The sequence below is a fragment of the Opisthorchis viverrini genome (assembly GCF_000715545.1).
Source record: "Opisthorchis viverrini unplaced genomic scaffold opera_v5_127, whole genome shotgun sequence".
In the NCBI taxonomy this organism is placed as follows: Eukaryota; Metazoa; Platyhelminthes; class Trematoda; order Opisthorchiida; family Opisthorchiidae; genus Opisthorchis; species Opisthorchis viverrini.
The window spans coordinates 1,270,029-1,290,782 of NW_008751785.1; the positions used below are offsets into that span (position 1 = coordinate 1,270,029).

At 45.8% G+C, this 20,754-nt stretch overlaps 2 protein-coding genes across 2 annotated transcripts in view; both read right to left on the reverse strand.

The window, feature by feature from the left end:
• Window positions 1-721: 721 nt before the first annotated feature.
• T265_06318 (hypothetical protein) lies at window positions 722-5,106 on the reverse strand (the record flags this gene model as incomplete). Its single annotated transcript, XM_009171545.1, has 3 exons — window positions 722-934; window positions 2,637-2,838; window positions 4,922-5,106. 3 exons carry the CDS (start codon window positions 5,104-5,106, stop codon window positions 722-724), a joined length of 600 nt encoding a protein of 199 aa, XP_009169809.1.
• Window positions 5,107-18,408: 13,302 nt separating this feature from the next.
• Window positions 18,409-20,754, reverse strand: part of T265_06319 (hypothetical protein) — a gene marked incomplete at both ends in the record, with an annotated part of 7,683 nt that continues 5,337 nt past the window's right edge. The window contains one exon of the mRNA XM_009171546.1: window positions 18,409-20,463. Coding sequence (XP_009169810.1) covers window positions 18,409-20,463 — 2,055 coding nt within the window. The remainder of the gene's footprint in view (window positions 20,464-20,754) is intronic.

Sequence of the window (20,754 nt, forward strand, 5' to 3'; positions counted from 1 at the left end):
ACGTTGTCCTCGCCAATATCTTGGTCAACATCTCTCCGGATCATATTCGAGAACTGACCAGGTTCTGCCCCGAATTCTAGTTGTTCGCAAAAAAAACTAAGTCTTTAAGCGTTTGATGTGTGCCAGTTAGTACTGCTCACTAAACTTAGCGGAGTCAGAAATCCACAAGAGAGATGCCGACACGCTGCTTCTGAATGGAATAGTTTGCTCTAACCTAACCAGCGATGACGCCCTATCCACGCACTATTCCTGAAGGTGTGAATCAAGCTGAAAATGAACTCTTGTGGATGAAAACATTGAATCATGAGGCGGCCTGTCTGCAACACATTCAGTTGTAGAATACCATAAACGAGAAATTCAGTTAGGTCTTTCCTGAAAACCAAACTGATTTGCAAATGAGTGCATTTCTCGAAAACAGTCCAATTTGGGTTCAAGTAGAACATAATGTCGACGGACTGCGCCTACCTGATGAGCACCAAGAAGGGCGAAACCGGTAGTGAGCTGTCGAAGAGTTTTCAGCAACCTTGCGAGTAGTTTCCTTTATGAAAATACACTGGGTTGAACTTTCGATAGGCAGCACTGTCACTTGGTTTCACATTATTCTTACGGTTACCTGACATTCCGAATAGATCTGATTTCTTACCTGCTCGGGTCAAACAAAACTGAACTCAATGGTGCACCAAGTGACATATCGCCAATCCTGTTTTATCTGACGTTCTTTCTACTCCCGTTGGCACAGATGTACAAGGAGGGTATGTGTTTGCACTTTGTCGAGTGTGTGTTGTCTGTTTGGCAGTGGGGGGGGCGAGATGGCCCAAGTGGTTAGAGCGCGGTCGAACCCGACCTCTGCCTCTCGACTTCTCCTGTCTAGGCTTGGGCAACCTGACAGTATCTTAGCCCTCGTATTTCCTTCGGGTAGCATGGCAGTTAGACACTGGAACGGTGCTATAGCTGAACGATTTTTTTTCTGGCAGTGTACCACATATGACCCTTCATTTCACGGAAAACGAACGAGCCCCCCCCCCCGCCAATTTTCTGCGCGATTTCTTGCACTAAATTTACCTTGTACTCAAAAATAACTAATATCGTATCCGATGCAAGCGATTTCGAAATTAAACTGGCTCCTAATTGTTTGATATGATATGAATACAGTCACAATAATACTAAAAGTGACTTTCAACTAGTCAGGTCGAAACACAGAAAGCCGTGTGGATGTATTCTGGCTTCAGTCTATCCGAAACGGGCGTCCTTGGTTCGGCTATTGCCTTCTCTCTCGGCAAAATTTCCCCTGAATAACCCGGAGCTTCAAGCTTACAACGGTGATGGAGATGACTTCCGTTGAAGGTGGTTGTGAAAACCAAGCTAGGTAATGTCTGGCACTAGCTGCGTGTCCAGACGTGAATCGCGGGCCATCAGACACCCGTTTGCACACGGCTTCGTTGTGTCTACATCCCTAATCCGAGTGATTTCTCATGGGGACGCACTAGTTAGGTCGACATTGCTATCTCACGTATATACAGTGCACTGTATTGCACCGTACTGTTCTTAGTTGTCAGTACATTTCGTGTATCCATTCACACAAGACCATAACCAAGATTTTCGGACATTCTGGAGGTGCTAGATGTGGCCATCCATGACCATCGCTGCTCAAGACCAGCTGAGTGGTGACTGGCGCTCGCTAACCATATGTGTGAATGTACCTCGGATGCCTCTCCTGGGTGGTGTAAGCCACAGATTCCACTTTGCACACACTGTAGGGATCAAGTGTTCAGATGTACCTGTTTGAACGGAAGATTGTGGGCCACCATTCGGAATGTACATGGCTTCAGAACTGCCCCACTCCCTGTTCACCTTCCAGTTCCACACCGAGTATAGGGCTACAGGTGGATACATATGCGACTCAGCGCAAGCCGCATATGGGGTTGCCCATTGTAAGCGAGTATCCATCCACTTCGTTCAATGTGACAGCCCAATCAGGAAACTGACATCAGCCCGTTCTTCCTACATGCCTTTCGATACCTGGTGCTTCGTCTAACCAGTGAACCTGCGTTTTCTGACACCGCAGTTACGAGGCCGCTGTACGTTTGACCTAACTGGTTCCTTCCTCCAAGATACGACCGTCTCCATGAAACGGAAGAATTCGCATGTAATACGCAGTAAATAGTGTGTCGACCTCACCACAGCCATGGGTGCTTGACAGAGAATGGGAGATAAACGAACAAAATGAACTGAAGGAAGGAAAAATCACCAGTCGGCGAACGCTTGGGCCTGAAGGCATAATCGAAGGGACACAAGAGGTCTTTTCGCACCTTCCTGATGAGTTGCAATTGGGACAAAACTTTGTGTGACTGAGCCTTTCCGAACAGGACTACCTGTTTACCACAAGAACCTCGTTTTAACCGAAAATATCGACTAAAGACTCGACAGGAAAAACCAAAAAACTGGATGCCAAAGAACGGTAGCTAAGTACTCACGGACCCGTGGCTAGCAATTTATGTCCCGCTCACTTATCCAGCCTTCGTTTTGAGCGCTATCCCCCTCAATATTCACAAATCTGGTTGGGAATTTGGTTGGTACAGAAGGAATCGAGCTAATCTTGTGATAAAATATTTCACTCATGTTAGTTCGAAACTAACTCCGCACTCTGATTGGTTGAAATAGAGCTGATAAATTAGGCAGAAACCGGTCGTGGGCTGTCGAAGAGTTTTCAGCAACCTTATGAGTAGTGTGCTACGTCTATACATGTATCGCGATATCTCGAATACCGTATCAACTGAAACATGAGGCGGCCTGGTGCAGCACATTTTGAGCTGGGTTCCAGGTGAGTCTCCCGCAAAACTAAATTGGTTTGCCAATGAGTGTATTTAGCGGGTGGATAGAGCAACTGACATCAGAAACCACTCCCACACTGAGGATGCAAGTAGTGGGACGTTCGCGTCATATGGATAAGATTTTGCCGATGCTCTGCGCCTGCAGTGATTCTATTCTCCCTTAGCTCCGGATCACCTCTAGTGGATTCAAGTGGTGTTTGAGAGCTGTCGAACTCGTTGCAACCTCGATCTGTTCTCATGCGTATCATGATATCCGTTTTTATTCTATTCTCGGTCCTCACCACCGATTCTTTCTTCCTGTGTATGTGTCTTCCCCCTGGGAATCAAATGTCTCTCTGGTGAGGGTTGGCCATTTACCTAAAGAGCAGATTGGCGACTGTTATTGGCACACGAATTTGGTCTTGACAGGAGACTGAATCGAATCCAGCTAAATCTCTCTTTTCTACGATATTCCGCTTCGCCAGAGTGCCCCATGTTTCAATGGGTGCGATATTCGAGCTATCGCAATAACCTATTGTCTAGATGTAACACACTACTCAAAAGGTGGTTATCAAAGAGGTTTCAGCAGTTGTATCCGAACAACAGATTAACTGTTCTTCCATGTACGCCTTAATTTGATTCGCTGTGTCAGAAAAAAGCTTCCTTCCAGATGGTTGCAAACAGCCGTCCAATGTCCCCGATAGAGTTTTCGTTTAGCACTCCTCACCCACGGCTGTCGCCCAGGAGTCCCGGCAACCGCAAATGTATGAATAACATGACAGTGCGACATTAATCTCGCCGCTTCTCACCCCAGCTTTGACCAGAACAGCTGTCACAGTTCCCCCACAGTTTCTCAGCTCACGTTCGCGTGGCACATGTCAGCTTTCGACTGTCAGCAGCACCATCCAGTAGTAAACCGCGGGAATACGACTGCCACAGATGTGGTTCGGTGCACAAATGTGTCCGTGACAGGTTTTTGAAGCCTGGTCGGGAGAATCCCCGTTTGACAGGTGTGTTTTGCTTGATAAGTGAAAATACAGTACAGATGGGGATGGACAGGGTGTAAACGTTTGTCACTTCGAGGTCAATCTTGAGGAAGAAAGTGTGATGTGGCTGGTGTAAGTACCGTTGAAACCTCATGTTGGAGAGTGTACTCAGGGTGTGAGGTAGAACATATGTCGTTGCGTTCGTCAGTGTGACTGTTTGTCAATAAATCACATTCATTATTAAATAAAACAAACTGAACCGATTAGAATGCAAATATATACATATACGTAATTTGCATAAATTCACAGTTAAGTATATTGAAAATGATAATACTTATCAGAAAGCTACATCGCCGAACAGAGGAAGTTTGGCCAAGTGTCACGTGAGCACGGGTGCTGAACGGACTAATCTGAACTTTGTCAAGTCCGCCAGCTGATGCGCGAGTATCCATCCACTTCGTTCCTATGTGACAGCCCAATCAGGAAACTGACATCAGCCCGTTGTTCCTACATGCCTTTCGATAACTGGTGCTTCGTCTAACCAGTGAACCTGCGTTTTCTGACACCGCAGTTACGAGGCCGTTGTACGTTTGACCTAACTGGTTCCTTCCTCCAAAATACGAGCGTCTCCATGAAACGGAAGAATTCGCATGTAATACGCAGTAAATACTGTGTCGACCTCACCACAGTCTCGGGTGTTTGACAGAGAATGGGAGATAAACGAACAAAATGAACTGAAGGAAGGAAAAATCACCAGTCGGCGAACGCTTGGGCCTGAAGGCATAATCGAAGGGACACAAGAGGTCTTTTCGCACCTTCCTGATGAGTTGCAATTGGGACAAAACTTTGTGTGACTGAGCCTTTCCGAACAGGACTACCTGTTTACCACAAGAACCTCGTTTTAACCGAAAATATCGACTAAAGACTCAACAGGAAAAACCAAAAAACTAGATGCCAAAGAACGGTAGCTAAGTACTCACGGACCCGTGGCTAGCAATTTATGTCCCGCTCACTTATCCAGCCTTCGTTTTGAGCGCTATCCCCCTCAATATCCACAAATCTGGTTGGGAATTTGGTTGGTACAGAAGGAATCGAGCTAATCTGGTGATGATTTATTTCATTCACGTTAGTTCGAAACTAACTCCGCACTCTGATTGGTTGAAATAGAGCTGATAAATTAGGCAGAAACCGGTCGTGGGCTGTCGAAGAGTTTTCAGCAACCTTATGAGTAGTGTGTTACGTCTATACATGTATCGCGATATCTCGAATACCGTATCAACTGAAACATGAGGCGGCCTGGTGCAGCACATTTTGAGCTGGGTTCCAGGTGAGTCTCCCGCAAAACTAAATTGGTTTGCCAATGAGTGTATTTAGCGGGTGGATAGAGCAACTGACATCAGAAACCACTCCCACACTGAGGATGCAAGTAGTGGGACGTTCGCGTCATATGGATAAGATTTTGCCGATGCTCTGCGCCTGCAGTGATTCTATTCTCCCTTAGCTCCGGATCACCTCTAGTGGATTCAAGTGGTGTTTGAGAGCTGTCGAACTCGTTGCAACCTCGATCTGTTCTCATGCGTATCATGATATCCGTTTTTATTCTATTCTCGGTCCTCACCACCGATTCTTTCTTCCTGTGTATGTGTCTTCCCCCTGGGAATCAAATGTCTCTCTGGTGAGGGTTGGCCATTTACCTAAAGAGCAGATTAGCGACTGTTATTGGCACACGAATTTGGTCTTGACAGGAGACTGAATCGAATCCAGCTAAATCTCTCTTTTCTACGATATTCCGCTTCGCCAGAGTGCCCCATGTTTCAATGGGTGCGATATACGAGCTATCGCAATAACCTATTGTCTAGACGTAACACACTACTCAAAAGGTGGTTATCAAAGAGGTTTCAGCAGTTGTATCCGAACAACAGACTAACTGTTCTTCCATGTACGCCTTAATTTGATTCGCTGTGTCAGAAAAAAGCTTCCTTCCAGATGGTTGCAAACAGCCGTCCAATGTCCCCGATAGAGTTTTCGTTTAGCACTCCTCACCCACGGCTGTCGCCCAGGAGTCCCGGCAACCGCAAATGTATGAATAACATGACAGTGCGACATTAATCTCGCCGCTTCTCACCCCAGCTTTGACCAGAACAGCTGTCACAGTTCCCCCACAGTTTCTCAGCTCACGTTCGCGTGGCACATGTCAGCTTTCGACTGTCAGCAGCACCATCCAGTAGTAAACCGCGGGAATACGACTGCCACAGATGTGGTTCGGTGCACAAATGTGTCCGTGACAGGTTTTTGAAGCCTGGTCGGGAGAATCCCCGTTTGACAGGTGTGTTTTGCTTGATAAGTGAAAATACAGTACAGATGGGGATGGACAGGGTGTAAACGTTTGTCACTTCGAGGTCAATCTTGAGGAAGAAAGTGTGATGTGGCTGGTGTAAGTACCGTTGAAACCTCATGTTGGAGAGTGTACTCAGGGTGTGAGGTAGAACATATGTCGTTGCGTTCGTCAGTGTGACTGTTTGTCAATAAATCACATTCATTATTAAATAAAACAAACTGAACCGATTAGAATGCAAATATATACATATACGTAATTTGCATAAATTCACAGTTAAGTATATTGAAAATGATAATACTTATCAGAAAGCTACATCGCCGAACAGAGGAAGTTTGGCCAAGTGTCACGTGAGCACGGGTGCTGAACGGACTAATCTGAACTTTGTCAAGTCCGCCAGCTGATGCAACTGAAGTGGAGAGATTCAAGGCTGGGGCACACTCTTTGAGTTGGTGTCTATAGAACTACACGTACAGGAAGTTTCAAGGAGTACGAAAAGACCACGGTGGTGAGTGAAGTTTGCTTACTCAAGAAACTAATTAGAAGAGTTGGTTACATCCAAGCATCTGAATGGGGACTTTAGCATAAGTATCTGAAAGGCAGTGAGCAGATATGGAGTCGAAGACGGATATTGTCGGGTCTGACCAGAACAGTTGCATTTACGAACATGGTTGGACAACAGCAGCAGGAAGTTTCACAGTGACTACTCCTCAGTCATATGACGCAAACTGCAAGTGACGTAATGCTCGCAGGATTATCTACAAAGATTTTGTGTAAAAGGAGCCAATGACATGCACAGAAAAGCAATGGTCATGAACAATGGACCTCAGGTACTAGCTTATATCAGGCCTTTTGATGTTCAAGGTCGTAACCGAACGCACCACCCGCGATCAAAGGAGAGGCACTCGAAGTTTTGGAGCGTTTTACGTAACTTGGAGGTGGTATTAGTTCAGATGAGGTCAGTACACGAATCCGCAAGGCTCGGATCGCGTTTGCCGATTTGAGGCGTTAGAGCAGTATATCCCTGAATCTCAAGGGACGTGTGTATCAAGCTACAGTACGGGCTGTTTTGTTGTATGGCTGTGAGACATGGCCTGCTCGTGCAACGGAACTGAGACGTCTTCAGTTGTTCGTTCGACGTTGTCCAAGAACCGTAGCTCGTGTGGGTTGGTGTCAACGAATCCGTAACGAGACAACTAGAGAGCGAGTTTTCGGTTGTGCATCGGGTACTTTCATTGAAGAATGTGTCCAGCGCCAGAAGCTGCGTTGGTTGAGACATGTGTTGCGTGTGCCGAATCATCGTTTGCCGAAGAGAGTGCTGTTTTCCATGCCCAATTCTGCCCAATTCGGAGTGGCGTAAACAGAGAGGTGGCCGACCCTTGACCTGACAGAGGGATATGGCAGAGATTACGAAACGTCGGTACTGTCGGTGCGACTCGTTTTCCAGAATTGGAACCGTGTGATTCCCACCGCACCTGGTTGAAGACGCTGCAAGATATGCCTGTCAACCGATGTCAGTTGTTGTCAGTTTCTATCCAGATTGCCTGAATGAGTGTTTGGAGGTGTAGGCATCTCGGAGTGATTGTAGCAAGCCAGCACTAAGTCCCTTCCCCATTTTCACTCTTTTCATCATCAGAAGACTTTCAAATACATCATGGTTGCATAGCAATAAAGCATCGGTGTTCACGATTAATGTTATGCTGTTGATCGTGGTGATCAACACACGTTGAAGTAGGTAGGCAACGGACAATCGTGGGTCCAACTGGGATATGGTTTCCTAAGCCGAGAACCCGAGTAACCCTACCAAATTCTGGAGCGTCTGGGATATGGTTTCCTAAGCCGAGAATCCGAGTAACCCTACCAAATTCTGGAGCAAAAACAACCTTTCAAACAGACCGATATACCTACCTCACTTCGTCAGTCATCAGCTCATTCACAATTTTGGAATCGCATACGACTGCTCCAGTTTACTTCCCCCGAGAGGCCCAACATTTTCTTCCCAGTGTTTCCGTTTTTTTCACGGGAAGATGTAGTTAGCGTCGGCATAGGTTTATTTCATTCCTGCATTGTGTACTTTTGATAAAAAGTAATTTATCCCAGTCGGTTACCAAATTTCCCATAGTCGTTTCTTCCATTTTACCCCCCCCCTCGCTCTCTCAAAATCTTCCAACTCCGTCCCACCTGTAAATTCAAGTCTACCCCGTGATCTGACAAAGGCCGAACTTCTGTCAGTCTACCGCCTTTTTATCCCACACAGTGCCCACTGTGTGTGTGTGTGTCTGTTGACGACAGGACAGCATTGTACACCAATGTCATTTGGCACATGTAACAATATGTTCCTAGCAAAAGAAGACGAAATTGTCATCACTTCCCGGCCAGATGACCATAAAATTGAATAAACCAAAAACAGTTTCTGCAAGGGCCATAACAGCAGTCTGGTTCTAGTTAATCCACCGCGACAGTTGGAAGATATAATCGATAAATTTGTTGACATTTTCCAATCCTTTCTTCAGTTGTTGACGTAAAAAAGTAGACTTATAGTGGAGGTGATTGCAGGCTGTGGGTGGCGCTATAGCAGACACTGACTGGAAGAGAGAGTATTATGAGAACCAGCTCCAAACGTAACGGGACTACATAACTGCCAATCGAATAACCTTTTTTCGTTGAGGGACAGATTTCATTGGTTGTTCTTCACTCGCCCTTGACAGATGAGTTGTGTTCTTAGTATCACTTTTGACCGCCTGTACGCGACAGCGATCAATAGAGCAGCCGACTCGCACGTACATTGACTTTTCTGGTTTGGCCAAGCGTAACAGGAGATCAAGCGGCTATCCAGACCGGGGTTCACGGTAATAAGAAGGCATTGAGGGAATGTGGTCCACAACAGAGAGTAAGATGCGACAAAAGGTATCACCGATCACAGAACCCATAAGATTGCTAGGAGCCCGTTGACATCCAGCAATCGAAGTCGCCCATCCGATTTCGCTCATCCCAAGTTTCCATCAACCTGATGTTCCACTTGAACCCGAATTGACCGTGATTCGTCAGGTGCACTCATTCGTACGGTAATTTAGTTTCGACGGGAGTCTTGACTGAATCTGCCTTCGGGAAATCGACTATCGTAGCAATCAACTGTCTGCAGTAATCTAAGATGAAATTTCGTCTTGTGGAGTTTGTCCCCAAAATTAAAGCGTTAGAAGACGGGCAAAACTGCACTTGTCACATCTTCTTGGAAAGGAGGGTGGAGTAAATTAAGTTACCACCCCCTAGGTGGTAAGCAAACACACACAAGTTTTTGGATTCGATTGGGATCCTGCGTTCCTCGGAGTGGACCACTTATGCGTATATACAGGTGTGGTACAGTTATGCATTGGGGTAGTGTTCGCAATACATGGTGAAATTCAATTGGAACTTTAAACAAACTTAGGTAATAAAGTTTATGTATTGATTTTTATCTTACGAAACGATGGTACAACCAGGCAAAGCTGTTAATTGCAAACCTCCCTTTGCAATTCACTTTGACTTTTCTCGAGAAATTCACTCATTTGCAAATCAATTTGGTTTTCACGGGAGACCCAAGTGAATCTCTCGTTTATGGTATTCTGCCTTTCTAGGGGGGCTGCTGTCTTCGGAGGGAGGAACTACCATCGAAAGGATTGGTTTAGACAAATACACTCATTTGCATACCAATTCGGTTGTCACGACAGGCTCACCTGAAACCCAGCTGAATCTCTCGTTTGTGATGTTTCAAATAAAGTCTCTTGTGAAAACCAACTTGGTATGCAACTGAGTGTATGAGTCGAATTTCGTACGATTTGGGTTCAAGCAGAACATAAGGTTGACGGGAACTCGGGGACTGCGCCTACCTGATGAGCCCCATGAAGGGCGAAACCGGTCGTGGCCTGTCGAAAAATTTTCATCAACCTTGTGAGTAGTTTCCCCTACGAAAATATACTTTGACTTTTGATGAAGTCTACTCACAAGATTGCTGGAAACTCCTTGATAGCCCATGACCGGTTCCGCCCTTCTCCGGGCTCATCAGATAGGCGCAGTCCCTCAGTTTTCGTCAAAATCATGTTCTACTTGAACCCAAATTAAACTGATTTCGATATTTGCATATCAACTATGTGTTAACTAGAAACTCAACTAAATCTACCGTTTATAATGTTCCTCAACTCAGTGTACTGCACCAGGTCACGTCATGTTTCAGCTGGCTGTACATTGTCGAGACGGAACATACTACTCAATAGGTTGCTGAAAAATCTTTGACCACCCGCGAAGTGAACTCATCAAGTGGGCGCATTTCACGAGTTCTCATAAACCCAAATTGGACACGGTTCATCAAGTACACTCATTTGTAAGCAAAGGACCGTCAACACGCATCTTCGCTCACCGCAGTGGATCTACAGGCACAAACGGAGATCTTCTAAATCCTATCCTTGCAGAAGTAATTGTGCCGCCGACAGAGTATCTCCGGTGGGACTTTTATGGTCGCAGCCCCTTAAAACTTGGATCGTGAACAGCGCCAACTAAATGACATCCATCAGATTCTCGCATTCAAAACGTCGTGGAAAAAAATAGGTGAACACACTCACTAATTGTGGAAGAAGCCGAAACGTTCCCCATGGTGCTCCTAACACAGGTGCTTAGCCCCTTAATGGATCGTGAACAGCGCCAACTAAATGACATCCATCAGATTCTCGCATTCAAAACGTCGTGGAAAAAAATAGGTGAACACACTCACTAATTGTGGAAGAAGCCGAAACGTTCCCCATGGTGCTCCTAACACAGGTGCTTTATTGGTCGAGACAGTTTCTGGGCTTCCGAGGCTAGAATACCCGCTTTCGGTGAGCGACTATCAACATGATATGCTTTATCTAGTGACCGCCCACCCCACTATATTAACCCGTGTTATTTCCGTACAATAATGCCAATAATACAAACGACGTTCAGGAAAGGGAAATGGATCCATCTTGAGGAGGGCGGCGATCCTTCTCGTGGCAAGTGTACAATAAAGAAGACTTCTCAGAGGGACAGAGATATTCGAAGGTAAAGTTGTGCAGAAGTATAGAAGATGACGTGTTTTCTTTTGTTTTAAATGGTGCGTGAATAGGGGACAGGAGTGGTGATCAGCTGAAATGTCTGAATCGATTGATCTAGAGAGGATGGCGTGTAAAACATTCAAAACACGGAATGGGTGGTCCAAGATCAATGCCAGTTAGGCAGAGTCAATGCCACTTTTGCACACAAAACCGGTTATCACTGCTTTTACCAGCATTCAAGTTTTGTTATTGCGTAGCGGAACTTTGTGTGGCTGACTAAGTAGTCTGTAGTGTTCTGCAATCTGTGATACCGGTTTTCTTTTTATAGTTCCCAGCTTCATGGCACTTAACGGTGCCCAACCATCCTTCACAGTTGTGCGACATGATCATCGCATTCGGTTTTAAGCACACTGTACAATGCTTGTAGCTGCCGCATTTTCGTTCGCCGGTAATCTGGGGGAGATGGGGGTACATAGCTACTTCAACTGAGGCCGTAACTAACGTGATTGATGCATGAACACAGGGGTGTCAATGGACTGAATCGTTGTCGACAGACAGTCTCCAGTCAAGTGGGTTGGCCCTGTTCGGTCTGTCTATCTATCTCCTTCTCTGTCTGTCCTTCCGTTTGTCTGTCTGACAGTCCATTCAACTGTCTGTCTGTCTACCTATCGAAATTCGCTTACGCAGTAACACATTCCTAGTGCTGGCAACGGGTGCGACAATGGCGGTGGGACGGACAGACAGCTGCCCACTTATGAGCACTTTTCAACTCGTTTGTGGGCCTACTCTGATAAATCCGACTCTGTCTGGATTCAAACTCTTCAGCATTATGCACTCCCTTAGTCATGTCATGAGAAGTCGCTCACCAATGAAGCTTCAGCAACCGAAAATATTATTTCACATAAGATGAAAACTAATCAAAATTGCTGACCAGAGAAAAATGGGTCACCATTTACACTTGACTAATACGTAAGAAGCGAAGTTTTGGGGAAATTATTGAGATGTCATTTGATAGACCATCGGTCGTGAGTTTTTAGCCATGAATGAAGCAGCAGCTTCCAGATACCTTTTCTAGTACAGGACCACTCATAAAGGTGACTACTTCTGTCAGTTTGCGAAAGCGGGCTGAAATGCCTCTTTCTCTACACGCGAACCGATGTTATCAAAGAATCTAGTTGAAGCCTGATTAGAACGAATCAGAATGCAAAATGAATTACCGCTGTACCACGCACTTAGGCGATGCTTTGCGGCTCTTTGGGCTGTTGACGGCGCTTGTTTAAGTTTCCCGCCATTGGCTAAACTTTCGGGGTGGGTACAGACTCCCGGCTGTCGTTGGTAGTTCACTAGCTGTAAAAATGAGAATTCAAGTGGCTCAGACGTGGAGCTCAGCGGGAACATTCTGTCTACAAGGATCACTTAAACCAGCCTTGTTTGAATTAAACTGTCTCTCGTTGCGTAACAAAACTGTTGCATCACAATAGGTTTAGTTCTGTATTTGTTTCACTCGATCCGCAAACAACAATCTGATACACACAGGTGATTTCGAAACACACACACTGACATCCGTTTGACGGGGGAGGGAGAGAGTTCAATCAGATAAGGATGTATCACGTGAGGGGGATAAAATGCACATACTGTATGAGATATATGCAAAAGTAATAGTACTTTAATGAAAGAAATACAATTCCAAGCTGTCAAAAGTTTAGCTGCCCGGATCGACTCCCCGGTCCAGAGCTGGCGATGGTTTTTTTCCAACGACAGTCACAATTCAAAGGACGGGTAAAAGACGATCAAACGGTTCCGCATATCTGCGTTGAAGAGACAGAAAGAAGGCTCTGATTAATAATGGTCCACTGGGCTGTTTTCAAAGATACACCGTACACTTTGAAAAAAGACTGTAAAAGTGAAATTCATGTGCCAACTCAGATAAACGTTCAATTCATCAGATGACTTCCGGGCTCGAGTGCTCATTAAGATATCCGCGGACTAAAGTTTGGTTACAACCCTACTATATCGCATTGAAATACCGTAGATGTCTACGAAATCTATCGTCCAAGAAGCTTGCATTGATGACCATCTTGGTACACAAAGGAGGGCAGCTATTTTGACAAATATTCAGCTGAGTTCAACTGAATCTCCCACTTATGACGGTCGAAGAGTTTTCAGCAACCTTATGAGTAGTCTGTTACATCTAGAGGGGAGCTATTCTTTAACGGTTAAACCGTTAGAACCAGACGTCGGAACTCTTTGTCACATTTAACTTGCAACAAAAGTCCACTCTTCCGGTTATTTTGCCACCCTGTTGCTCTATCGCCTTCTCGTTTGAGTAAATTTGTCGTTAGTGTACTTGGTAGTCATGAGAATTTATTGATCTTCCGTTGTGCGGATTCGGGGAAACCAGCTCGCCATTTCATTCGACCAAAAGTGAGGAAATACGCATCCTAGAGGTTCCAGACTTGTCGACCAACTGTGATTGGTTCGATCTGGACAAACGAAAGTGCGCATTCAAACTTTAAAAAGGCCGTCCGTGTTCATACCCGACACAGAATTGATACATGGCATTCCACAATGACAGTCTTTTTTCACACCGATTTTGTTTTAATGCGATAGTCAGCTGAATCTCGGCTGAATCCATCGTCTATGCTATTCTCCAGATAAAATGAACTGCACAAAGCTCGCCGTATGTTTCAGTCGGTACGATGTTCGAAGTCTGGGAGTAGATTTCAAATGAATGCCGGGCGAATCTCTAGTTCATGAAGTGAGCACATTCAATTGAATTAAACCAGAGATTCAATCGAGCCTCCCGTTAAGCCCGTGCCAATGTACAAACGAGGATAGATTGGAAATCCCCTGCAAAATGATGTTCATGCAAAGCATAACGTTGATGGAAACTCGGGGTGCGCACCACCTGATGAGCCTTAACAAGCGCGAAACTGGTCGTGGGCTGTCGAGGAGTTTTCAGCAACCTTATGAGTATTGCAGTATGAATACACATGTATCGCGATATCTTGAATGTCGTAGCAACTGAAACATGAGGCGGCCTGTGTGCAGCACATTAGGTCGAAGAATATATCTCTCGTGAAAACCAAATTGATTTACAAATGAGTGTATGTGTCGAAACCAGTCCAATTCGGGTTCAAGTAGAACATAAGACTGCGCCTATCTGATGAACACCAGTAAGAACGAAACGGGTCGTGGGCTGTCGATGAGTTTTCAGCAACCTTACGAACAGTTTCTTTCAAGAGAACGGAGCGTATGGAGCAACCATGCAGCTACGGTCGACTCCGAACCAAGAAGCAGTTAGTGGAAGACTTAGCCGTATCTCTGTTTTCTAATACGTACTTCGATATCTTGAATATCACTCCAAAAGAAACCTGGAGCAGCGTTTTGACCGGTATATTCAGCTGATAACTCTTCGACAGCTCACCAGCGCTTCCCGGATCTCACCAGTCTCCAAGTGTTTGTTAGCCTTATATTCTACTTGAACGACATAGAATACCCAAGCAGTGAACTACACTCATTTGTAAATTAGCTTCGCCTCAACAGAGGATTCAGCGGAGTCCCCGTTGTCTCTCGTTTAGGCTATTCATCATTTCGATTTGCGGCACACCGATGAGCTTAGTTAGCTGGGTTGCCAGGGACCTGGGGGACCGTGCCCACCTGATGAGTCCCAAGAAGGGCGAAACCGGTAGACTGTTGACAAAAAAACTCGTGTCGCGATCATCGTGCCAACTAGAATATGAAAAGGCCTTTAGACAGCACATTCAGTTGTAGAACATCCAAAAGGATAGATTCAGCCAGGAAGGGGACATCCATATTGTGAACTCGGATTGTGTTAGTCCTACTGTCATTTCACGTTCTTGACGCCGTCGTTAGAACAGTCCCCCTCCAAACTTGGGGCAAATATTCCAGTTCGCCTGCACCGAAAGGGGACGGTAATGGACTCGAGTTTCACTCCTATTAGACATTATTAGTGGTGCGCTTGGCTGTGTACTTTGTCTGAAAGGTCCTCAGTTGTTCGGTAATAACATGGGCTCACACCGGCTTGTTACACGTTGAGGACACTTATCTTAGTGAGTAGTTAATGCAAACAGAAATATTGAATACTCCTAATCGCATTACGAGTCCCTTGAGTCTTTACTTTTCTCTCAAAGAAGCTTCTGTCACGACACCGGACTGGATCCGAGTACCAAGAATTTGAACAGGGCGCTTCAGAGCATCCGTTATGACCAGAGTCAATTTTATTCCTTGAATGAAAGCATACGGTGTAGTTGGCATTCAACAACCTCTGGAGCTAAAGTAAACCTGATCCGTGCAGGCGAAACGTTGATTCGTCGAACCTGACCGATTGAAGAGCCGCTAGGAAGAAATACACTCATTTGTATACTAATTTGGTTTTGACCGGAGTCTCACGTGGAACCCAGATGAATCACACGTTTATGATATTTTTAAGCAACTGAATGTGCCACACCAGGCTGCCTCATGTTCCGGCTGGTACGATATTCGAGGTATCGCGATATATGTATGGACGCAATGTACTACTCATAAGGTCGAAGAGTCTTCAGTAAGCCGCTAGGACGGTTCTGTGAGTATCTGAGCAAGGAGAGGAAATGTCGATTCAGTTCATCCACGGCTCCGCAGCCAACCATTACAAGTAGTGCTGGAAAACTGACCAAAATTTGCCCATGGTTACAGCTGCTTTTTTTACCCCGCTCTGGACTCAGAAGGATGATTAATTTATTTGACATATGAACACTTTGGCAGTAAAAATTGGATGAAATCGGGGGATTCCAAATTCTGAGTTTCAAACAGGGCGAAAATGGCAGTGGGCCAGATTTAGACAACCCTCCTATACTACTAATAAGGATAAATAATTCCATAACTTGGTCACTGTGTCGATGGCACTGCATGATTGGTTGAAGTCCACCAGAACTAAAGCATCCATTCATAGCAATCTGAGAAAAATCACAGACCCATAAATAGATGATTGATTTGGGGGAAAAACATTTTTCGTGGCAGATATGAACACATACTAGGTAATGTACTACTCATAAGGTTGCTGAAAATCCGTCGACAGCCCACGACCGGTTTCGCCCTTTTTGGAGCTCATCAGGTAGGCGCAGTCCCCCCAAGTTTCCTTCTACCTTATGTTCTACTTGAGACCGAATTGCACGAAATTAGCGAATATACACTCATTTGCAAACACTTACTGCACATTCAGTTGCCTGAGAACATCACAAACGAGAGGGTTCCAGGTGAGTCTCACGAAAAACCAAATTAGTTTGCAAATGAGTGTATATTCGCTAACATACTAAGTACGTTTATGTAGGAAACCCACCGACTGCCTCAGGTATTTGAGTATTTTGGGCGATGACTTTCTAGTTTGAAGATCACCAATCATTGGTAGATGAAAACGTAATTCCGATTTGGCACGTCAAAATGCCCTGGTTACCGGGGCATTCAAAAAAAAGCATGGCGTTGATGAAGGTATTTGACCCGCGTTTTGTCATTTCTTGTTGTTAGCTAACCTACCTACCAACGGTGACGATGAGGTGTTGTGTTTTGCCTACCTCACCGAATTCACCGACACGAAACCTGATGATCACGCACTGTCCCCCCAGACTACATTGACGTTGGCCAATTCATGTGGGTGCTTCGGACTGGACATCACGGATTAGGTCTTTTGTATCGACTTAGACGCATTTGGTTGACAGCCAATAGTTACGGCTCGCTGATTTGTGGAGTGGTTAGATTGGAGCGCGATGGTCTATCAGTTCTGTCGTTTTTGTTTTTGCGAGATCTCATCATTTTTCTAGCCTTCTAGGAAGCGTCTCGGTTACAAGAAAGGCCAAATATTCGTACGTTTGACTGTCCAATGGTCTTTGTGTGCGAAATCAACCCGGGTCGCCGACAAACTGAACGAACTGAAGGCGAATTTTCCATTGAGTGGCAAAGTACATATGGACTGTCCCAACCTAGTCCTACGGATTTCGTTTCAAACTATGCCTAATTCTGCGATGCTTGCTTTGGAAGCCTTCAGAACCGAGTGCAGAAAAGAAGTGATTGCAATAAGCTGCGTCACTTTGGGAAATCAGTTCGAGGAGAACGTTCCGGTGAATTTTCGCATTGTTTCTCTCAGTAAACACTTACCAATTGGGAGCGGCACTTCAGGCAAAGTATCCTGCGATTCTATCTCGCAATCCGTTAAGAAGCAAGCCACTTTTTTCTAGCTGTGTCCTTTCCCCAAAGAAGGACCCCGACATTGGCTGTCACTGACATTTTATCTATTGAATAGAGATTTCATCCTGTCGGCTAAGCCAATCTATGCTGAGAAGCGCGGAGAAGCACTGTACAGCTGTTTCATCCTTGTTTAGAATTATCAGAAGTGAGCAATTTACGCAACTCAGGGAGTTTCGAACCTGAAACCTTCCAGCCAGTAGTTGAACGCAGCCGTGTGGCCACGAATGGCTGAGCAGCAGTGTGATTAGTTCTCACTCACAGAGGACAAAGCACCAATCAACGGTCAATAACGGAAACCACATCACGTGGTCACGTTTTGACTGACTCCTCAAGTGACAACTTTTCAGGAGGAGATTTTACACATTCAGTGAAATTTTGCTTCATCTGTGGGCAGACTTGGTTTATTGGCCTTTCTGGAGGATAAACGTACCTTGTTATTCCTGAAATTAGCTTGTTCACCGGGAATCATTCTCATTTAGAACGGTTGCATGACTTGCAGTGGGGAATTCCACACAAGCTTAAGAGAGGCGAACTTTACGGCTTGTCGCGTCTGCCCACTCGGAGAGGTCCGGCATCAGAACATGGTTAGCACCGCTTCGAAGAAAGTTTCACCTTTTTCTCAGCGAAAAATAATCACACGATAGTCGAGAAATCTCCGACAGCCCTTGAGTTCTTTTATTTCCAAAACGGATATGTTGGGAGCAAGCGCTGTTAGTACATATATCCCAGGTGTAAGAATGGTATTGACAAAACTATGATGATACTTTGCCGGTCCGTCACTTCCAAACTTGGCAGTTAACAGACTTACACTGATGAGGTCCGTTTGTAAACAAATCGCCACCTGACTCGCAACTTATGTTCTTGACTGAATCGGTGTCCCGTTGTGAAATTTTGATGCATTTACAGATTTAAAATGCGGTTTCTCCCAAAAGAGAACGCACTCAGAAAGGGAGGAGGTGAATCACAAACCGGGTTGTTCAACACACAGAGGCAACTTACCGAGAACCCTGTCGGTTATTTCTAAATGTTTCCGTTGAAACATCGTTGTGAAATTCGATTTTTGATGAATTACCGGAATTTTGTGAACGGTTTGCTTGTAGTGGGGAGATATGTTGCCCGTGTGTATCCGAACCCGTATCAGTTTGTGAGTCATCCATTGGTACGTCGTAAGACCATGCTTTAGTTTGGTTCCATAGGGGTTTCCCTCTCATGTCTGTGGTTGGATATTTGATGTGCTCGGTGTCATCGGTTTGACTGGTGCCTTGAACCGGTAGTGAGTCTGTATCACCAAAGCTTGGTTTTTGAGGCTGTGTTGGGGACAAATCCGAGACCGTTGGCATCAAAATTTGTTTGTTGGAATTGGTGACGTAGAAATCTGTTGGGAACATTTCACGCTCCTCAGGATGATTTCGGTTCTCTGCCATCGTTTCGAGGGGGACCTCGGTGAATGGAACGTGCACAGATGTTCTGATGGTTCCACTGAACTGAGTAAAGCTCGGCGCTGAGCTGTCCGTCGCATCTTTATCCTTTCCAAGGTAAGATCCCGATGCTGATGTTGATGGGGAATTGGCCATACTTTGATCAGCTGGACAGTTTGGCGTAGGGACTTCCTCACCGGTGACTGCAGTCCATCTCTGTTTAGAAGCTGATGCTTTCGGAATGTCGGATACAAGTGAATTGGATTCACTCAGATTTGGTTTGTACTCATCCACACTCTGTGACGCGTATCCCACGTAGTCATTTTGATCCATGGGATATGACATCGTTTCTTCCACTTGAGCAGCACGAGTCTGTCCGCTGGGCGAATGAAATTGATGAGTTCTTGACGAGTGAACATACGGTCCTCCACGGAAACCATAGGAGTCTGGGGATAGCTGATCCACCGGAGGGTGACCAGGGTCCTGTGCGGTTGGATATGTGTACTGGTAGCAGTGTTGTGGACACCGCCTTCGTGCCGGGCTACCAAGAGGTGGTCCCATCGCAACCATCGCAGCTGCTGCCGCTGCCGCCGCAGCGACCGCCGAAACTCGGTCTGGGCAGTAGAATCCAGGATCCAAATTCGACTCTGTGTTGTAACTGTAATAGCCAAATCCATCAGTGTTACTGACCAAACCCGGGTACACCAGTTTTCGTTCATTGTGCCAAACTGAGGACTGATTTCTTGCGAATCGATCAGACTTCATCTTCCCAACGGACCAAGCGTGAGTTCCATTCAATGATATGTAGGGCCCGGTATCCTCTACTCGGGTATCCATGTTTCCCGGACCAGAAGGTGCGAATTCGGTTGGAAGATAACTTCCAGCTGGGAGTTTCGAACACGAACTTGCTCGTGGTTCGGGCGAATGCTCGACTGGTTGTGTTTCTGCTCGGGGAAATAACGGTTGCATAACGGTTGAATGATCCAGCAGACGTGTCTGTGTGCAAGTTGGCGAATTCGTGGGAACCGAAGTCAACGGTGCGTTTATATGTACATGATGATGGTGATGATGATGGAAATGGTTCTGTTCAAGTTTGGCGTTCACCGCGAGAGGATTGAGCAACCAGTTCATTGAGCTTTCTCGACCTGGTAATGAAATCCCATTGAGATCGGTGCTGCTCTGCACGTGTGAGGACCGTAACGACCAGTTGGCGTTGTTCAGCGAGAAGCGTTCCAGTCCACAATTGGGCCATACGGATGGTACGGGGCGGGATTCGGAAATATTCGCTCCCAGTGGAACTTGTGCCGAGTGGGTTTTCATCATTCTGTTGAATTCTTTCGCGTTCGCCGAGGGGGAACACGTATTGTCATGTCGTACGGGAAGCATACTGATGGCACCATTCAAATCAGTGTCGGGCTGTCCGATTGTGTTTCGATCAGATTTATGCACCATATCTCCTAACCTGCCAGCAAGTGCTCCCGTGGTATGCAGTAGTTCAGGACGGGAAGGGTGTTGCTGTGCCTCGGAACACACGTCTGGTAAATCGGCGTAGGAACTGAGTGCCTCGGAAAGTTTATCCATCAGTACAGGCGCCTTTGGTATGTTGGCCAACTTCTCACCACTGTGGGTCACCTGAATTGCAAAATGAAATCAGAGAAACACTATGAAATGAGAACAAATACTCAAAGGTGATGAGTAATACTGAGTACTTATCGTTGGCAGTTCACGTGTGAAACCGGGAGGAACGTTTCTGAAAACTGAAAACAGTGCAGTTTGGAAAGGACACATACAGATAAGATCCGACAACCCCCCGGCAATGTCTGGGGGTCAAACTTGTACTAATAGAAGCTCTGGGGGCGAGATGGCTCAAGTGGTTAGAGCGCGAATTTACTGACCGGAAGGTCCATGGTTCGAACCCGACCT